The 19,755-nt window shown below is 40.3% G+C and overlaps 1 protein-coding gene across 1 annotated transcript in view; it reads right to left on the reverse strand.

Annotated features, from left to right (window-relative positions):
* Nucleotides 1-3,822: 3,822 nt before the first annotated feature.
* Nucleotides 3,823-19,755, reverse strand: part of LYPD1 (LY6/PLAUR domain containing 1) — a 17,575-nt gene continuing 1,642 nt past the window's right edge. The window contains exons 2-3 of the mRNA XM_010714104.3: nt 19,450-19,608; nt 3,823-6,036 (exon numbers count right to left, since the gene is read on the reverse strand). Of these exons, the coding sequence (XP_010712406.1) occupies nt 5,801-6,036; nt 19,450-19,608 (395 nt within the window). The 3' untranslated portion in view covers nt 3,823-5,800. The remainder of the gene's footprint in view (nt 6,037-19,449; nt 19,609-19,755) is intronic.

The following is a 19,755-nucleotide window of genomic DNA, read 5'->3' on the forward strand; positions in this document are numbered from 1 at the left end:
TGAATGCTGACATTTAAGTGGCAATCGTCAGTAGACACGCAGCATATGGTGGCTGGCACATCACATGCAGCCAACTGCAGGCAGCTGGGAGGCAGTGCTGCATGGAGCTGCGTTGGGGGGCATCTCAGAGACTGCTGTGTGGTGCAGTTTGGGGCGAGGCGCTTTCTTAGAGCAGGCTGGAGCCACAGCAGAGGAGTTGCTTGCGTCCGTGCTTACAGTGAAAAGTAAGATTCCCGAGTCCTGGTTAAAATAATGAACATACATAAATACATGCCCCAAACCCACCTCCCGAAAGTAACATTCTCAATTAGTAATTGCGTCTCTGCTTTTTCTTGTCTGGAGTTTGGTGGTGACTGAGCTGCCAACCACCCCAAGCACAGAGGTGAGTGGTTGGGTTTTCAGAGCTGCAGTTAGCAGAATCCCATAGGGAACAGGAGCTTTCTTCGTGCTTAGCATCGCATGGCAATGGTGAACTTACTAGGGAGGGATGGGCTCGTATTCTCATCTCTCGGAAGCTGTTACCTGTGGTGGGAAGATGCTGTGACAAAGGTGTGAGGTGTTCATGCTCTGCTGTGCCTTTGAGTATAAAGGGGTCAGGTGTTTCAGCACTTGTGTCGTGCTCACACAACTCCCTGTGAACCAAGTGCCTGGCTGCCTGCACTTGAGTCATAACCATATGCCTATATTCCACTGGCAATTGCCATTTAAATGTCAGTTTACAAGCAGATGTTGAAAACCTTCCTTTGCGCTATTGATTAAATTACAGAAAACCAAAGTTTGAGGCTTAACTTTGCTTGAACCCAAGCAGTGTGTGTGGAGCAGTAGTGGGCGGGCAGTGCTGGGACTCGTGGGCAGATGGGAGCAAGCAGGGGTGACCCCGTCAGCCTCGGGTAATGGCCCATGGCAGCCAGATGAAGGATGCTCCTGGTGTTTCCTAGTGACAGTATCTTTAGAGAACTTCAAGGTCTGTGGGCTGGCTGGCTGGGGTAGAGGGAAAATGTAGAACTATAAGCCTCTGTTACACAGGTTTAAGAGCTCAGGTGCAGAAAAGACAGAAAAAATATATCAGTTCAATAGAAGGACAAGTGAAATGTGGGAGGGTGTGGAAGGAAGCCTTCTCTACCCTACCAGACGTCTGCATGCATTTAAAATCCTTCCCAGTGAAGTTCATAATGAATTTAATTCAGTCCCCTACAGCCCAGAGGAATGTTCAGAGCAATAAAAAGTATTGCTAAGGGAGAGATGGCTGCCAAGCTCCCGTGCTGTGCCAGTGATGCTTATTTATTATTGGCACTTAGCGCTACGTTTATTTTACTACTTAAATGGTCCTTTGTCACATATTAAGAATTAATACTATAAGATGCACTTTCGGGAAGTTACAATAACAGTTCCCAAACTTAAATTGTTGAATTTGTACATTTTAAAAGAGACTTTGTTTTATTTTTCTTTTTAGACTAAATTATTAATTGAATGCTGCATTTCCTGTCTTTGGCTTAGCTATGTAAGTAGGATTAGCCAAGCATCTTTTCATGTCTACTTATTTTAGTTGTTGTTACACTGGAATATCAGCATCACTGTTACACGAATTATAAGCTCAAACACTTACTTGCAGGTGGAGATGCTGTCACTTACGCAGTCTCCATATAACACCGGGGCTCCTGGGCTCTGCAGGCACGGTCCGGTGCCTTTCTGAAGATTAAATTGAGTGATTCAAATGTGTACTGGAAATTTCAGGCACAAGGGGTGGAGGTCGTTTGAACAAAACATTACTTTGTATATAAACATTACTCCAGGGGACAATTTCTGCTCTCACCTTGCCTATCACTTCAACACAAAGTCAGGAAAGTGGAAAAGAGTATGGATGTAGGAGTTGTTTTCACTTTAATAAGAAGGAGCAGAAGGGAAATTTGAAAATGAGATGAAAAGAGTTTAATTCCTAACACACAGCAACTTCTGAGGGAAAATGCACACGTACGGATACAAGATGCACTCTGATTTACATTCAAGTTGAGACGAAGTGGTTTAAGCACCTTCTGCTCATTACATTGCAAGACTAAAATCTATATAGCCTGTGTATGAGTTCAACTTGATTGCAGCAATAATTCAGTCAAAATATTTACTGTGCTAAGGTCTGAATGTAAAGCGTTTCTTTCGGTGCACTTGGGCTTACTTCTTCATACTTGGAAGTATGAACAGCTGGAAAAAATAATGGGAATTTGTCAGCAAGTTTACTTACATGGTGCAGCTCCTTTGAAGCAGTACACGCTTGTTGTTTTTCCAGATGCACAAATTCACCATTACTTATTCCTGGCAAGGGATGAGGTTCTACAGACTTCTGCTTCCCAAAGCCGGAGCTTCACCACACCGTGCAAAGGCACCAGCAGCTCATTTTTCACTTGCTGTACACACAGCAAAACATTCGATCGCCAGAACAAAAGCGTCTGAAGGATATAAGGGGGAAGCTCAGACATTTGGCAGTTTGGACTAAAAAGAAAAGTCAATGACAAAGAATTCAGACACAAGTGAAAAATGAGACTTCCTAGTGCACTGCATTTGAGTTTGCATGCACTGTTTGCTGACAGCTTTTCACAGCATCAGTCACAATTTAGGGAACTATTAATCAGCATGATGAAATATCCTTTTTCTAACTAGCAACAAAAAAATGTACACAATAGAACTTCTTTTCTTTTCCCTTGAAGGATACCATCCGGTAAGCACAAAGACCACAAATCAAGGTCTGTAAAATTCTTGCCCAGTTTTAAGCTGCACAGGAGAAAATGCTCAGTGCAGTCACTGCTCGGGGCTTCTTGTTCTCTGCTGGCCTATGCCAGGACTGAGTCCATGTATTTGTTCTGCTGACAGCAGAGAAAAAAGCACAGAAAAGATTTGCAGGAGTAATAAACAGTTCAGATTAACTGATGACAGAGATGCTCCAGAAGTCAGAGAAGAGCCAGCCAAGCAGAGGGGCACAGCATCGCTAAGAACAGGGATGAGAACAGAGACCCATGGCTGTGGACATAAGAGGAGTTAACAGAAACAGCAAAGGGCACTTGTCACACACCTACTGAAAACAAGCTGCCTGGCCTCCTCCCTGCCCATCCATTACTGCATGGCTGTGTTTTTCAGGTACTTCTCTATCAAAACCACTGTGACATCAAGTGATGATGGAAGCAAATTATCAAAAAGATGACCTTTATTTGGGAACTGTCATACAATGAGATCATATGTTGTTTTTTTAAAGTAATTGGCTTTCATTAAGAATTTTATTTATTTATTTATTTATTTATTTTTACCTTCAGTCAGAGTGGTGGTGGTGGAGAGAACCAGTACAGAGTCTCCTAAGTCCTGGCAGTTTCACAGTTATGAAAAAAATCACTTCTCTTTTCTGTCTTCCTCTCCCCTTATATTTGTGACTTCTCACTAGTAAGACAAGCGCATATTGTACTATTTCAGAATTGCCTTCCTAGTGATCTTCTTAATGACATTCTAGACAGGTAAGAATTAAAATGTTTCTGTGCTTCTGTTGGGAACGGAGGCAAGACGCTGGAGGAGATAAACAGCATAACAAGTGTCTGTGGAAAGTGTAAACCATTCACCACTGTGATATTCTCTACTACTTTGTGCACCTGCAGCAGGGAAGCCAACCTGCAGCTTCCACTCCTTCTTAAGCACTCAGATAAGGCACGTTTCCTGCAAAGAGAAAAACAAAGTGGAAGTAGTAAACCTGTGATCATGTTTTGTTTCAGAAGCTTCAGGGGAAAGCGTTGAGGAGAAATCATTTTGTCTCCCTTGCATTTTAAGTGAAGTGTCAGGATGCCCAGCACGTGCCCATGTCAGCAGCACCGTCCCTGCTCAGCCTCCTGCTCACAGCACTCACCTGTCCCTCCAGGGCCGATGGTGCCATCGCTGCTATAGAACTGCAGCCCTCCTGGCCATGGAGGTGGAGCTCTCAACACTGAGGTCACCCCCTTTTTAATGCCGTTAGTGATGCAGCAACGTGTATTTATATTTACATATAAATTCAGAATGGTCAGATACCGCATTTTTGAGCAAATTTATAATCTGAAACCACTTACATTTCTGTGACCAGGCTTGGGTTTTTCTCATTTACATTCATAATTTAATCCCACTGGAATTCCATTCTTAAGAAAGTCCAACGTATCTTAATTACCATAAAAAGATCCATACATACTTTACTTAAAAATATCTTCTGTAAGAGGAAATTTACCAAAAATAACACCAAATATATTATTATGCATACAGTTTTTGCTTTTTTTTTTTTTTGTCAAGTACAAACAAGAATCTGATCTCTTCTGGGTATTGCCTGATCTTATATGGCTATCGGTTCTATTTATTTTGTTTGCTTTTCCAAAGTAAAGGGAAAAACATAAGAAATGCAGGAATGCAGAGCAAACCAAACATCCATTCTTTCCAAAAATACAGGGAAAGAACATGGAAAATAAATAAATGACAACAGGTACAAAGGACCACTATCCAAGCACTGTGCAGTCTTTTGTCATAGCATTTTACGCTGCAATGACCTTGTAAGTTATCAAAACAAACAAAAAATGCTGCTGGCAGAAAAAGCTGTTAAGCAAAACACTGAAAAATTGGTGTTATTTCCTAACAAGTAAGTGCAGAACTTATACTTAATACCATATGTTTCCCCCCCCACCCAAGTATTCACACTTCTCCCTCTTTTTGTTCATAGGACTGATTGTTGCAACCTTGGCAATATGCTGGATGCCAAACCAGATTAGAAGGATCATGGCTGCTGCTAAACCAAAGCAGGACTGGACCGTCCCCTACTTCAGGGCATACATCATTCTCCTTCCCATTGCCGACATTTTCTTCTACCTCAGTTCCGTGGTGAATCCCCTGCTGTACAATATCTCTTCTCAGCAGTTCCGCAGTGTGTTTCTGCAGGTCCTCCGCTGCCACCTGACAATAGAGCATGCCAACAAAGAGAAGTTTCTCAGAGCCAACCTGAGCTCTACAGCAAGGAGCAGCCGATCTCTACGCCCGTTGCTCTTCATTTCCTCCAAGCGCAGCTCTTCTACAAGGAGCAATAGCAAAGGTTTAAGTACTTTTCAGAATGAGGCCAACCCCGACTGCAGTCTGCAGAAGCCAGATCTTGAATTGCAGGAGCACAGCTTGGAAGTAGTGCCAATAGAGACTAGCTCAAAGCCTGGCCCAGATGCATACAATGGCCTTTGTGAACGTGAAGTGTGACTTCATAAGGCAGTGGGCAGGAATGAACATCAAAACACGTGAACTAAAGTGGCCGAGGACTTGACTACATCTTTAGAACACAATGGATTTGTTTCCAGTTATGCAAAAAGAGCAGGAGTTCTGTATCCTGCTGTTGAATTTCCAGTGTGCACTTAAAAATCTCAATCTGCTAACAGAATTCACAGAATCACACAATCACAGAAAATTGTAGGGGTTGGAAGGACCTCTAGAGATCATTGAGGCCAACCTCCCTGCTCAGTCAGGCTCCCTACAGCAGGTCACACAGGAAAGCGATCCAAGTGGGTCTTGAATATCTCCAGAGGAGACTCCACAACCTCTCCAAGCAGCCTGTTCCAGTGCTCCAGAGTAAAGTTCTTCCTTGCATTAAGGAACTTCCTGTGTTCCGGTTTCTGCATTAGCTGCCAGAAGTATCAGCCTCTTTCCCTACAACCGCTGATTTTCCTCGCTGTTGATAGAGACTTAAAAACAAATAGAAAATAATTGCAGTGTCTTTGAAGAAAGGAGGAGATAGAACAAATTGCGTCAGGACAAGAAACTTGCTCGAAGTTTAGTGATAGAAAAACAGGAGAGATAATTTAAGGAGCAGAACGGTAGTTATCATGTGTGCCCTCAGTTTCACACCAGAATTCCCCCTCTTCTTCGGCCGGGGTCCATTGCAGAGCGGAGTGTTGCAGCAGCTGATGCACACAGAGTTCACTTTCCCTGGAGAGCAAAAAGATTGGTATCCAGCAGAAGCTATCAGACACGCTGCTGAAGATGCGCAGGATTTGCGATACATGATTCCTGTGGCACAGAACAAAGGTTACTTAGCTTGACATGAACATAGCTTTCCTTTATGATTCATACTTGAAAACTCTTGCAAAACAGTTTACATTTCCAAAGCAATGCTGGTGATTAAGCCACACACCTCAGCTGTGACATAGCAAACAGCTCTGCACTGCAGGAGAACCACGGCCACCACGTTTGGGATTTTTCTTTTATTTGATTCTGGTTGGAACCAACAAACCACTACAAATGTGATTCACATAATGTATATCAAAACATCTCTTTTATAACAGAATTTCTCATCTTTCGGAACATGCTGTTTGAATACCTATAACTGGAATGCAGTAAATTCTAAAATTATTTCTATTGTTGAACATCTGAATGAAGGTGTCTGAATAATTACAGTTTTCTGTGTTGTTAATTTGTATTTTGGTCTTTTGGTCTTTTTTTTTTTTTCCCTTGCTGCTGTTACTCAGACAAGTTACCAACAGCAAAAAGAGGCTGACTATCAGTACTTTTCCAGGTAGTCTCAGTTCTTACTCTTTGAGGTTTAGTAGTTCAACAAAGGTTTATGTTTTGACAGAAGTGGCTTTCCTGAGTTGAAAGCCTTATTTATAAAAGCAATTTAATATAAATAAAAAGGAAGTCTGCCAGTATTGTCTTGTGTTTATAAAAAAAAAAAAGATACATTTTTAAGGATAATAAGAATCATGATTCCTTTAGAACAAGGGATTCTCAAAATGATTTCTTCTCCCTCTTAAAGGGCATGGACCAGGATTCCCTCAGACAACAGTGCCTCCCCTACCTGACGCATGGTTGTGCAGTTCCATCAGATTTTTAGATACAGTTATTTAGACTTTAAAGAAACAACAGAAGAATATAACCCATAGGTACTGAACTTGCATCTCCTGCAGGGGGACTTCAGGGAGGGGACTGTGGAAACAAACAGTGCAGTACATTGCAGTGGGTATTTCTGCAATAGCAACTGCCACCACACTACTGTAGCAAAATACTGTATGTAGTAGCAAAATACCACTTATTTGGGTTATGCTCAAAAAGGAAGATTTCCTTCAGACAATTTTAATTAAAGCAGTTCTTTCTGTATTGTCACAACATTGCTGCATCCAGACATAACAGAGACTTCCCTGTGTTGTGTTCTTCCTCCTGCCCCAAATTCAAACTCTGAAACATGTTTTAGGGCTGTCAAGTTAAGCTTACAAAGAGACGCCCTCAAGACAGCGTTAAATCTTTCTTGGTGTGCAGTGAGCTTCAATCAATCAGCACAGCAGGTAGAGTCTTTCCTCAAGAAGGAAGAAGACGTGCACACTGCTCTAACCGTAGCAGCAAAGGCACAGCGATCAAGAAGCACAATCTTTATTGTGAGAATTTGCAAAAAGAAGAGAGCTGTGTCTGCTGACGAACCCCTGCCAAAGGGCCTCAGCTGTGCTGCCAATAGGCTCACCTTTCCCACAAAGACCCAGCACTTTGTCCAAAGTCTTCTGATAGCTGAGACAGACATGAACCTCTTCATGGCTGTGATCAACCCTTTTCTCCTGAGAAAAGAACTCAGTGGAATTAAGCACAGTGATTACCTTCCCACCTCTAATCCAGTACCTCATCTTCGTTCCTTCCCTACTGCTGAAGACCCACCTAACTCAGCCATTCCACATCTTCCACATGAGCAGAAAGTCTTGGTACTCCCCCGATCAAGCCTGCAAAAAGCTTTTGACATTGGCAGATCTCCTACTCCCATTGTTTTATGCATCACTCTCTTCCTCCCATTTCCTTTTCACAGGAAAGGCCCTTCTCACAATACTAAGTGATTTATTGAAGTCCCTGCGGTATCATATACTTTGCAATATTCAGCAGGCGAGGCAGTGAGAATCGCTCAGTGAACAATTAGATAATGCACTCTGACGCACTGTGTTCACCAGACAGATCCAGGAGGCCTCTCCTGCAAAAATCCAACTCTTGCAGTGTAACCCTGCGCATTTACAGCAGCTCCATTCTCCAGGATAAATTCCACAGAATAATCCTGAGCTCTTTTTGAAGTCAAAACCCAATGTTCCTGCAAAAAATCAGTGTTTTGTGGCTTCAGCATTGGGGTTTCATGCACAGATGGACTGCGGTCGTGCCTAAATAGAGAAAATAATCTAACTAGTAATAAAATCATATTGTAATGCTTCTCGTGTCTTTTCTGTAAGATATTTCTTCCAATTGGGAATTCCACTCACCAATGATTGTTTAGTCCCATTTCTAGCTCTAATAATCCAAATTGTAACAAATTACTTCCATAAAAAAGTCTGCACCATCAGTTTTTTAATAGCTGCGTGGCTGAGATATGCCCTCCACATGCTAGTTTTTTCCTTTAAGTACTGATGGATCCTTTTGAGCTCACAAATCAACTGTCATTATACACTAATTATGTTTCCTAGAATTTATGAGGCGTTGGGCATGAACTAAACTTGATCAGAATGAAATGGCTGTGATTTTCCTGTAGTTCTGCTGTACCTTTAAGGCAAGATATAATGAAAACAGGCATAGAAGATTAATGGGAGAAAAGACAGCATTAAAAGAATGACATTTTTAAAACACTGCAGCCACAATTTCACATATATATGTATATTTTACTGTGAGTGTGAAAGGAATAGGAGTCTGAATAGTATGAAATAAGTAAAGGCAGAAAATACTCTTAAACCTTCCCACCGTGTTATGATTCCTGTTTAGTTGTGGTAGAAAATCAATTGGCATAACTGGCTTCTGTGATTCTGTGCCAGAAACACCATCTCCTCACTCCAGCTGCAGGTTAATACACCTCAGCTACTGCTGTTCACCCCCTGAGCTCGGCAGGACATCAGCATCCTTTCTGCATTATCTCTAGATTAATTGCTTTTATGTCTCAAGGATTTCCTTACTGATACTCCGCTCTTGCAGGGTTTTATGGTAGCACTGATCCAATTCTGAAACTATTTCTGAGATCTTCCAGAACCATTTGCCACCAGCAGCCTGAATGGCAGGCAGTGCTTCAAAGTGGTTATCTGCTTCACGAGGCTCATACTACAGACATAACCACTAATTACTGGATATTCTTGCTTGAGCAATCAGCTTGATATCTTCATTAATGCATCACCTAGAAATATAATCGTCGAGCTTTTTAAAGAGCTTCTCTTCTATCTCAAGTGTTCTGAATTGCTGACTAGGCAAGGAGACTTTACATTTTACACTGTGCTTTTACTGGACAGTGTCATTGCAGGCTGCCTACTCAGCTACCACATTTATGCTCAGTCTCTTGATGGCTGAGTACGAGCTAACTCAGTCTTTCTCACCAACTTAGCAAGGTCCTGACAACAGTATGGCTATGTGTGGACTATAAAGATGTTTTACTATGAATTATCTAGTACTGACAGATTAATTTTCTTTCACTTCAGCCTCAAGGTTTGTGAAGTTTGCTCAAGACGTATTTTAAATATGAAGAAGCTAGGGAATTAGACCAGGTTAGAGTATCTGTACAGTCATATTCCACTCCCTTCTCTTGTATCACATGTGCCTACTGTTAAGTGCATTAAAATGAACAAAAAATCCAACACTGAGGTTAAACCAAGCACTGACATTTTACTCCTAAGTTAAGCAACTTGGCCAGCTTTACTCTTCTGTCTGTCCTGCATGACCATACACTTTGAAAGCATCAAGGTCTAAACCATCTTCCTGTAAGATTGCTGCCCTACTTCATACACTTAAGAGATGAAAATAGAAGTCTGAAGGACTTTTCATAGCTCCTTTCTAGTACTGATTTTCCTATCTACATCCACACTACACAGTCACACACCCAAGAACTGTGGCATAGCACTCAAAGCCACTGTTTAACCACTGCTTAGCTCTGTGCATCCACACCCTGGTGCTCCGTTTAGCCATATGCAGATGATGACACCAAACAATTCAGACTACAAATCTAAAAAGTCAAAGTTCTTCTGACTACCCTGTCAGCAAAGCCCAGTACACATCCTCTAAACATTGAGTAACAGCTAAACACATCTCTGGAACAACCAAAAGAGCTGACATCACCACTTTGTTCTTAGACCATACGCAAAAAGCACCTGAATACCCAAACATTTTTTCTTAGTGCTTTAAAAAGGGACTTACTATGCACCTCAAACTCTTCTTTTGTAGAAGGTACAGAGAAAAAGGAGCAAACCCCTACAGTCAAAGAGCCCACCATAATCCTGCAAACAGCTTTGTTTGGCATCCATACTCTCTAGACTCCTTCAGTCAAACACCTACAATCTCTGAAGCCAAAATAGGGAGCTAGGATACAATCCAAAGATTCATGACTTCATTTCCAAAAAAGACAGTCACCTTCCCACTTGGAAACCCAACAAGTCTTAAACTATTTCCTGAGCAGGTACATTTCAGCAGGAAACTGCAGCACTTTTATTACCACAGAACTGTCTATGGCCACAAAACTCTTAACTGCAAGTTTAACTCACATCAAAGTAGGTGATGATGTTTAGCCCAACGCAAACATTTCCAAGCCAAATGTTCTGTATAATGGATGAGACTAGCAACTCTCACCAGAAAAAAGCAGAAGTAAAACAAAAACATCTACAAACGCAAACAATAAAAAAGCCCCCAAACATTTGCTACAGTGTTTATACATATCTAGCTTTGTAGGCATAAAGCCATATTTGTCTTCTGCAATGCCTTCCACACATTCTGTGCATAGTCCCAGCATGCCTGCTGCATCAGACAGAACATTCTGGAGCATGAGAAGAAACTTCAGGTCCTATGAAGGTGCAAATAGGCATCCTTGAGCAGTCACAAAGTCCCCTTATCAGGCTTGGAGTAGGAGTTGTGGACATACACAGAGAGACAGCCTCAAGCATGTAGGGAAGGTCTATATTTTAAATAAGTTCACAAGATCAGCAATTTTTGAGGTGCACCATCATAACTTGGGCAGTATTTCTCCCCACAAATCTTTTAGGTATTATGCTCATCTTTGCCCACTTCCTCCAGAAAGAAAAAAAAAAAAAAGGTAGAAAGATTGCCAACAGCAAGTCGTATTATAGCACACAACCCATTTGAAACGTGTGCCAGCTGTCCTTGCATTGAGCAAGCTTTTACAGTGTGTATGTTGTTTGCTTTGGGGTTGTTTTACCACGTTACTCATAAAGACGAGCAGAAGGACCATGCATATGAACTGATACCTCCCCTTCGTTACAGATCCCAAACACTTTCAATTACCTTACTTCACAACCAACAATTTTCAGGTCCCGGTAAACCTTCAAGTTTTCCTTTCTGTTTTGCTTAAACTTGATCCCTTGTCTGCCTAACCACACTGCATGTTTGATTATATATGTCATTCTTCCCTTCTCATCCTAACTGTTGCTTACCCTCCAGCCGAGGGAAGTTCAGCATCCAATAGGAATTATGAAAGCTCTGTGATGGATGCTGAAAGCTAAAAATGAGAACTTATTCTACAGCAACGTGTAAACATTTAATACCCATCCCTTACTGAGGTACATAAAATATACAGTGTGACTATTTTTGGACTTTGCTGTATCAGTAAACTTGAAAATTGGTTTTAAAATACTTACAAATGGGCTTCTAAGTTCTAGTTCTTAGTTTTCATATTTGTTTTTAGCGTCCATCTTCAGCAGTTCTGCAGTTATAATTGTCTACTCCTTTGCTGGACCTTCCCACGTACTTCACATAGAGACAGATGCGACAGATCCTATTATCATTTGTCTTCTAGAGATAAGCAATTATCAATATTTAGTAAGGCCCTAAATATCTTCAAAAGTGATTTGATGTTGAAAAGAAATCACTGTGGAAGCACAATGTCACAAACAGTCATAGTTTCAGTTGGATTGTGTTTATATAGGTTTAAAACAATCTACATTAGGAAAGTTGATTCTTTTCAGTTACGACTGTAAATGCAGTGTTAGGAAGAAAATGAGTCTAAGCTGGCACGTACTGTAACCATATCCAGCCACGTCCTCTATGTTTCACCTTACAGTAACTCCTCCTATCCCATATTCCCAGCTTTCCCTGGAGTTCACGAGTGGCTTAAATAATTTGCACCTTGCTAGAAATTCTCATGAAATTTACTAATTGCCTTTTAAACAACTAATTATATACTATGAGCAACCATAAACAGTGGTTTCTAGATTAGGAAACTCAGGCACTGAAATTAAGTGACCTGAACTCTTTCACAAAGCTAGGTGACATGCTTCCTGATGTTTAATCCTTTGTTTTTAGGACCACAGCTATTTCCTCCTACCTCCTTCCTTTGATGCATACAGCAGGCAAGATAAAAGCATATCCATGCAATTAGACTCTTAGGGAGTATATCATTCTGAAAGAAAACAAAGCCAACCAAACCTACCTGGACATATTAGCCTATTTTCATTATAATATTCTATGAAAGCTTACTCATTATGCTCACAAATACTCCTATATTTCAGAGTTTTGAACTTGTTCATGAAAACTAATAGGAGGCTTTTGACAATGAAAGACTGCCCTCTTGATTCTGACCCTCAAGTGCTATGTCACTGTGCTGAATTAACTTATGTTAGAAGAAAACTGGACAACTGTTGACTGACAAGAATTTGCATTATTCTGATACCTCCCTGTAAGTCATTTCCAATTCTAGTATTAGAAATGTGAATCAGAATTGCATCATTAATAATGTGAATAACAGCACAAAGCAGCATCACAAAGCAGAAGCAAAGCATTAAGCTATGCAGAGTTGCACAGACTGAAGGAGTTAGGTACAGCTGCTAATGCTGGTATCATCATCTTTATTTTTTGTTTTTTAAAGCAATAGGAGGCGACAAACCAAAAGTCAAAGCTCAGCTTTCACCTGTTTACCTAATTTCTTTGTTTTCCACTGTCCTAATTAATATCTCTGCTCACTAATGGCAACTTAGAGTCAAGCATTAGCACATGGAATCTTTCAATCTTTCGAGACTTCAAGGAGGTTCAGTCCTCCATCATCTATCCTTTTCTCCTATCAGAAAAGTAAGTGCTTTGGATAGCACAATCAAAAAATACTTTATCTTTTAGCAAGAGGGGTGAACCTGGACTTAACTTTCAGGATCCCATATTAGCATTTATCTTTATGTAACTCTTGTCTGATTAAATGAACTGGGAATCCTCTGTCCTTATGTTTCTACAAATGTTAAAGTGATATACCTCTGTACTAAGACTCAAAAAAATGATACTTGCAAATAGTCTTGGTGCATCCTGCTAACTGAGTACCAAGTGCACTGGAATGTCTCACATTTCTGATGGTATGCCAGTATTGCTGAAATCCATTCACCTTTTCTATCTTTAGTTATATTATACTCACAGTTTTATAACCTGCTTATTTTCAGAACAAGATTCACCTGTTTGTTTAAATCTTTTTCCCCCCACACTCAAAGCATCATTGCTAATCTGCCACTCTGGCAAAATAGGCTGCATCAAGTCTTCAAACATGTCCAGTCTACAAGTGAAAGATGGAGATGAAAACCATTTGGGTCTAATTAAAATAAATCTGCTCACATTTTAATAGAGTCATTGGAAGCTAAGACAAATGAGAGGGGCACAGCAGAGCAAAGGTTTTGGAAACGAAGACTCATTTGTGTGTGACGTGCAAGAGAAACATCTTAGAGAAGGTTTAAGAGGTACCAGGCTCTGTGCATATTATCCTCCCAAACCTCATTTGTATACCTTTCATACAAGTCTGAGAGAAAGAAAAACATAAAAAGCTATTGTCCATGTCCTGGGAAAAATGAAATTCACTGGACCAGATACCACAACTTCCTTTCAATAGTACAGCCCTTCATTACTTCTGCACTTGAATATTTGTGATGACTTTTGAGTCATAAACTGCTTGAACTGTTAACTCCGTTACTCTTGTGTGTTTAAAGGCAGTCAGAACAGCAATCTATTAAATACTGGCCATAATTTCTCCTCAGCTGACACCCTTAGTTCATCAAATGTCTGGAAGTTTTCCAAGGCAACTCAAAGATTAGAAGCAATTTACCGAGGAAAGCTTCGGCATCTGGACAGCATTTCTGAATGGCAGTATATCCACAGCTCTAAGTTTTCAGCATACAGTACAAATTAACAACATGCACTGCGTGTCTTTTATTCATGTCAGCGTCAGAAGTGAACTGTATGTTTCCAGTATTGGTTATTATGTCTTCATTTCACTGAAAAACCAACAGATTGAAGCACGATGTTATATATGGCAAGTGTCACATGGTAAGCTTTTTTCCATTTCCAAAAAAAGCTTTTTAAAATCAAAGCCACGTGTAATATCACAAGTTCTTTTGAGTTGCTTTGATATGTTCTAACCAAAAGAAAGAGTGTGAAGAAAAAACAGTGGATGTTCTTTACTGGCTCTGACCACTCTGAGGATACAGTTATTACCTGTAAAACTTTAATGGCTACAGCTATTCTGAAGACATTAAACTTTGTTTGCTATTTAAATCATTTAGTCAATACGTGCATACCAGAATGTAATTTACTCTTGATACAAAAATGCAGTTAGTATGTCCTAATGGATGCTATAAGTGAAAAGAGAGAAGAGTATGTGCTTCTGTAATCCTGAACAGCCATGCACACAGCAACTTAAGCATAGCAGCAACGCAGTGAGATTAATAAATCAATCACAGGTAAAGTGCTTAACATAGGCCATGTAAGGGCACAACTTAAGACACTTCAGTTCCCTCTGCCCGATAAATCAGATGACTGGGTAACCAAAACTGAGCTAGAAATACATACAATTCAGCAGTGAAATAATCATCTTGTTCCTGTTACTCCCATGCACTACTCTAAAGCATACAATTACAGTAATTGCTTTAATTACATTACTGGATTATATACAGTGTAAATACATGTGAAAGGCCATTGCAAGCCAGGAAGAAGTTTCTTACTGCAGATCAACAGAAATAATGAGTTTGTTTTCCAAATCAACTGCAAATACCTCAAACAATTTTTGTTTCATATATATATAGGTGCCTTAAAATATCCAATCTTATTAATGGAAAAAAACCACCATATCCCTCTAAAAAAAAAAAACCAACAAAACAGTTAAAAACCTATTTTGTGAAAATATACTTACAAGTACATTAAGCACAAGGTATATTGCTCAGAATATCTACACAGGCAGGTTTGCTTACAGTAAGCTCTGTGAGATTTGCATTTGCTGCCTTTCTGGGTTGATGGTCTCATACTTCATGCTCAATTCCTTTCTATGCTATTCATATTGCAAGTTTCATTTTTCCCTAAATAGGTTTTAGATCAGCTTTAATGCTCAGTAGGCTGAGCTCCTGCCCTCAGTAAACTTCATTATCAGTATGTTTTCTATGACATCTGTATAAAAGCACGTGTAGGTTATAGATTCATGCATACCAATACAAGCCACCCAATCCCAGTACACCACGGGACTTGTTTGTTCCTGCATATATTCCAAAACGTGGCAAGATGGAAATGTCTGAGTTAAAACTTCAGAGAGGGAAAGGTGAGAGGCAAGCAGGATGGAGTGTGCCATGGGGAATTCCACAAAAGAACTTGGTCAGACACTTCATTTATGCTGATTCCAAACAGCTGCATTTCCAGCTAAAGAACACACTACAAACATAGCCCTTATGTTAATTTCTGTGGGACAAAAATTACTTGATGTGGCTTCAGTGCCATGCCCCATGCTCACCATTCTTCCCTCTTCCAGAGGAAAGCAGTCATTTCTATCTATCTATACGTATATTTAAGATATTAATTTAATATGTTAAATTGTAAGGTTCTGCTTCTCAAGTAGAACGCTGTCCTTCTGTATCTCCCACTGGAGCAGAACGGTAACAACTGCAAACTTATCCCAGCAAAAATTTTAAACACAACTTTGCTTAAGTGAGACAAATATTTTGTCATTTTCTTGACAAAGTCTCTAATTCTGTATACTGATAGATCCCCAAAGTGCAACAGAAATATAAATTGCCATAGCAATCTTTGCAGGAAAGACAGAATTACACTAGCTCAGGCTACCACTTAGATGCATGCTTAATTACTGCTTGATTCTCAAATCATTTTCACTTGTGCATTGAAGCAAGTTCCTACCTAATAATAAAACAGCTGGGATGCCACAGCCGCCCAGCTAATTCAGAACACCAGTTTCTAAAACCTGCATTGCTAGCTACCCCCATCAGGGGCTGTCACAACAACAGATGCTTTTTAAGCTCTGGGTTAGAGACTCTCTGCTGCTGTTACGTGTCTCTCACCTGAAGCTGAAGTTCACTCTGGGAGAACGCTTCTCCAGAAACTGTGAAAACGTGCTGAGAGAACACAGTAACATTGCAAGCACTAACACTATAGGGACCAAGGAGGAGTGGTTCACTTCGCTACTATCAAGCATAAGGAGCTACATAAGGAGCTACTTACAATGTAGATAAAAAAAAGCTTGCATAGAGTCAAGAATTGCAGGAATTTTAATAGAGAAATGAAGCTGAATGAAAGAAATGTCACTGTGTAACCAAACACGTAAGAAAGAAGTCAATGGCTGCAAGCTGGGCACCAGGCTGAAGGCACACCAGCACACCTAAGCCAGTGACCCCCTTCATTGCCAAACAGAGCGATGCACGTTACAAAGGATGGATGATAGGCCACCAGGTTACTGATTCAGACCCTAAACTACATCTCAATGTACTGCATTTAAGTACAGTTTAAAAGAACTTTTAACATTTTGCTTACTGTCACAGCTATGTTTTATTAAGCACAACAATGGGTTGGTCTATAAATTTAGATTATGCTCTTCTGACTGTATCCAGTCAAGAGGAAAAACTTTAATTATGAGATTGCATTGTCAAATAAATGCAAATTCACATATTTCATTTCATAACTCCGGGTTAAAAATTCACACACAAGTCTGTTATAAATTAAAATCCACATTTGAAACACTTTGGCTTTTTTGATTGTTGCTTATCACGGAAAGCTTTAGTTATGAGATGCACGGTAGACGTAGAATGAATTATTAAATAAAACTTGTGAGAGTAAGGCATCTGTACTACTCCCATTTAAATATCAATTGGGAAAAAACAAAAAAGGATGATGAACTGAATCATCTCTGTTTTACAGCCAATTCTCTCTAGAAATGACAGAAAATAACAGAAACCATGCTAGCAGTCTAAGTTTTACTCAATATGAAATACTTGGGTTAAAAATTGTAATTTATTCACTAGCTGAAATTTACAATCTCTTAACTTAAAGTGAATAAGAACTGCGCTTATGGAAGTAAATTAAATAAAACCAAACAGGGGTACCTGCTATGCACTGCATGCTAGCTCTCTCCTAAAAGGAAAATCCAAGAATCAGCTTAGAGATGGTGTAAAATTGCACAGAAACAAGTTGCAAATCAATTTCTTCATAGGAATAAGGACAAGCTATGTATCCCTGCACATCTGAAATCTATCCAACCAGTTCCAAGCAGCATTTTCAGCACACCACAGTCACAGTCACCAGGCTGCAACCTTGCCTGCCAATCTGAGAGAAGGCACATGGCTGACCACCCACAGGTGTCTGCACACACTTATGAAGAAGAATTGCACTTGAACATGTGAGCAGTGTACTTGAGTTAAAGAACTCTTCCAGCACTCCCAGAGAGAGACTACAGACACGTTTCTGGCAGGTTGATACATTCTGAGATGGTACTGAATTGAAACACAAAGGACCCGAGGGCGATATTTAAAAATATAAACACACACAGATGTTAAGAATGAACTGGGAACAAGTGACCGTTGTTAAGGAGAGGTATTTTTACACATGCCTATGTACCACATTGATAACACATCACACTGCCACAGCATCAATTCAAACCTATTAAAATTACCATCGAATCTTTAGTGTGCAGGTAGCAAAGCTTTTAAATACTCATTTAGAAACACTCAGACTTTCAAAGTACCTTGTAAGCCATAAACTCTCTCATATCAGTGCTATCTTTTACAAGTAAACTTGAAATAAAATGCTGCAATAACATGCAGCTTAAGGAGACTAATCTCTCTTTAAACATGTATCTTTTTCTCTCTGCTGGAGAGCTGTATACTGCTCAGAAACAGAACTGTGGATGGCGTTACCCAGGACAAAACGAAGTGCCAGCAGTGCAGCTACTGTTGGCAGTTAACAACAATCATCATTATTCCTGTATTATTCTTAATGCAGTGATCTGTAACTACCAGCACAAGCAGCAACAGATAATGGCTGAGCATCTTGAAAGTACTAATGAATGGTTTCCAAACGTAAAGAGCGTGCATTACAGCTCAAGACAGAGACCGCGCTCATTAGCAAGGAAGAGAGGGGCTCTGCTGTCCCTGAAGAAGGATGGACCCAACCTCATTTATTTTAACAGCCCAACAGTCTTTTACATCAGTAACCTCCATGCTCTGCAGCTGCACCCTCAGCTGGGGGCTCTTTTGCAGGTATCCTGTAACTCAAGGTTCTCAAGTGCAAAAACTGCCATTCTGTGTGTAATGGTCACATCTAAACTGAGGTAGCAATGGGTACCTTACACTTCTTAAGACCTAAAAACGGCCATTTGCAACAAGAGTGGGATGCTACAGGAACTCCAACTCATGCAGATATTTCCCCATCCCCCCACAAGTCTCTAATTAAGCTGCAGTCTTCTACACCTGTGAAGGGCTACCCAGCAACATGGTGTTCTGAAAACCAAGAGGGTTCTCAGATTCCTTCCATGAGGAGGAACTTGAAAAACAAGCAAATTATGGTATATCTCATGAGACAGTAGGGTTACAAAGCAGAACTGCAGCTAGTTTCCTTGTGAACAAATTCATATCTGAATATGCTAGCTCAGTATTAATTACAGTTAGGGCAAAACCTCTTCAGACTTAGAAAATGAGTACGGCAAATACTGTGCAAATATTCATGCCTTCCCACTGCACCCCAAACTCCAAAAAAGCATTCACAATATACTTCTCCCCCCTTAGTCTGATGTTTTCTTTTATGGATGAAAGCAAAGAAGATAGGGCAAGCCTTCAGAGTATATGAATTGCTAAAGTAAATAAAAGAAAGGAGGGAATTACTAATTTAATGCTCTCTTCTTTCTCTTGGGGAAAAAAAAACCCATGTAATTAACTGTAATGAGATTAAACTAACTTGTTGTTATTAATTTCCCAATGCAGGGAAACTAGATTGAGACCCTAAAGACTGTGTATTAACAGCATAACCAGCATTTGGCTTACATCCTTCAGTTTTTACACCAGTTTTAAAGGGCAACAATTAACTACTGAGTCACAAAGTCAATCAGAAGTGCGAAAAATTAAACGCAGAGTCTCTGTTGGTGGGACTATAAAACTCATCTGGAGCTGCAGACTATGAATGGGTGGAGCAAGAAGCAACAAATGCTCCCCACCACAAACGGGAACTGAATTATTAAATTCTTACCAAAACTTTTCTCCATTACTTCTTTCTGACACATATCTTGAACGTTCACTGTACAATTCACAATGAACTCCGGAGAGGAGCAGTCATTATTTAGCTGGAACTCCTCGCACTGGTAACATTGTATTTGCAAACCGAAACCTGGAACAGATAAGAGTTTCACTCAGAACGATAATAATAAGCAAATAAAAATAAAATCACCACGTGCAGAAGAGGCGCTCACCGTTCTCTATTTCTTGTTACTGATCGCAGCTCAGCACGAGTTGGGCACAAACACCTCGCACCGCCCGGTCCCAGCGCGGGGCGGGC

This window comes from Meleagris gallopavo, chromosome 7 (assembly GCF_000146605.3).
Source record: "Meleagris gallopavo isolate NT-WF06-2002-E0010 breed Aviagen turkey brand Nicholas breeding stock chromosome 7, Turkey_5.1, whole genome shotgun sequence".
In the NCBI taxonomy this organism is placed as follows: Eukaryota; Metazoa; Chordata; class Aves; order Galliformes; family Phasianidae; genus Meleagris; species Meleagris gallopavo.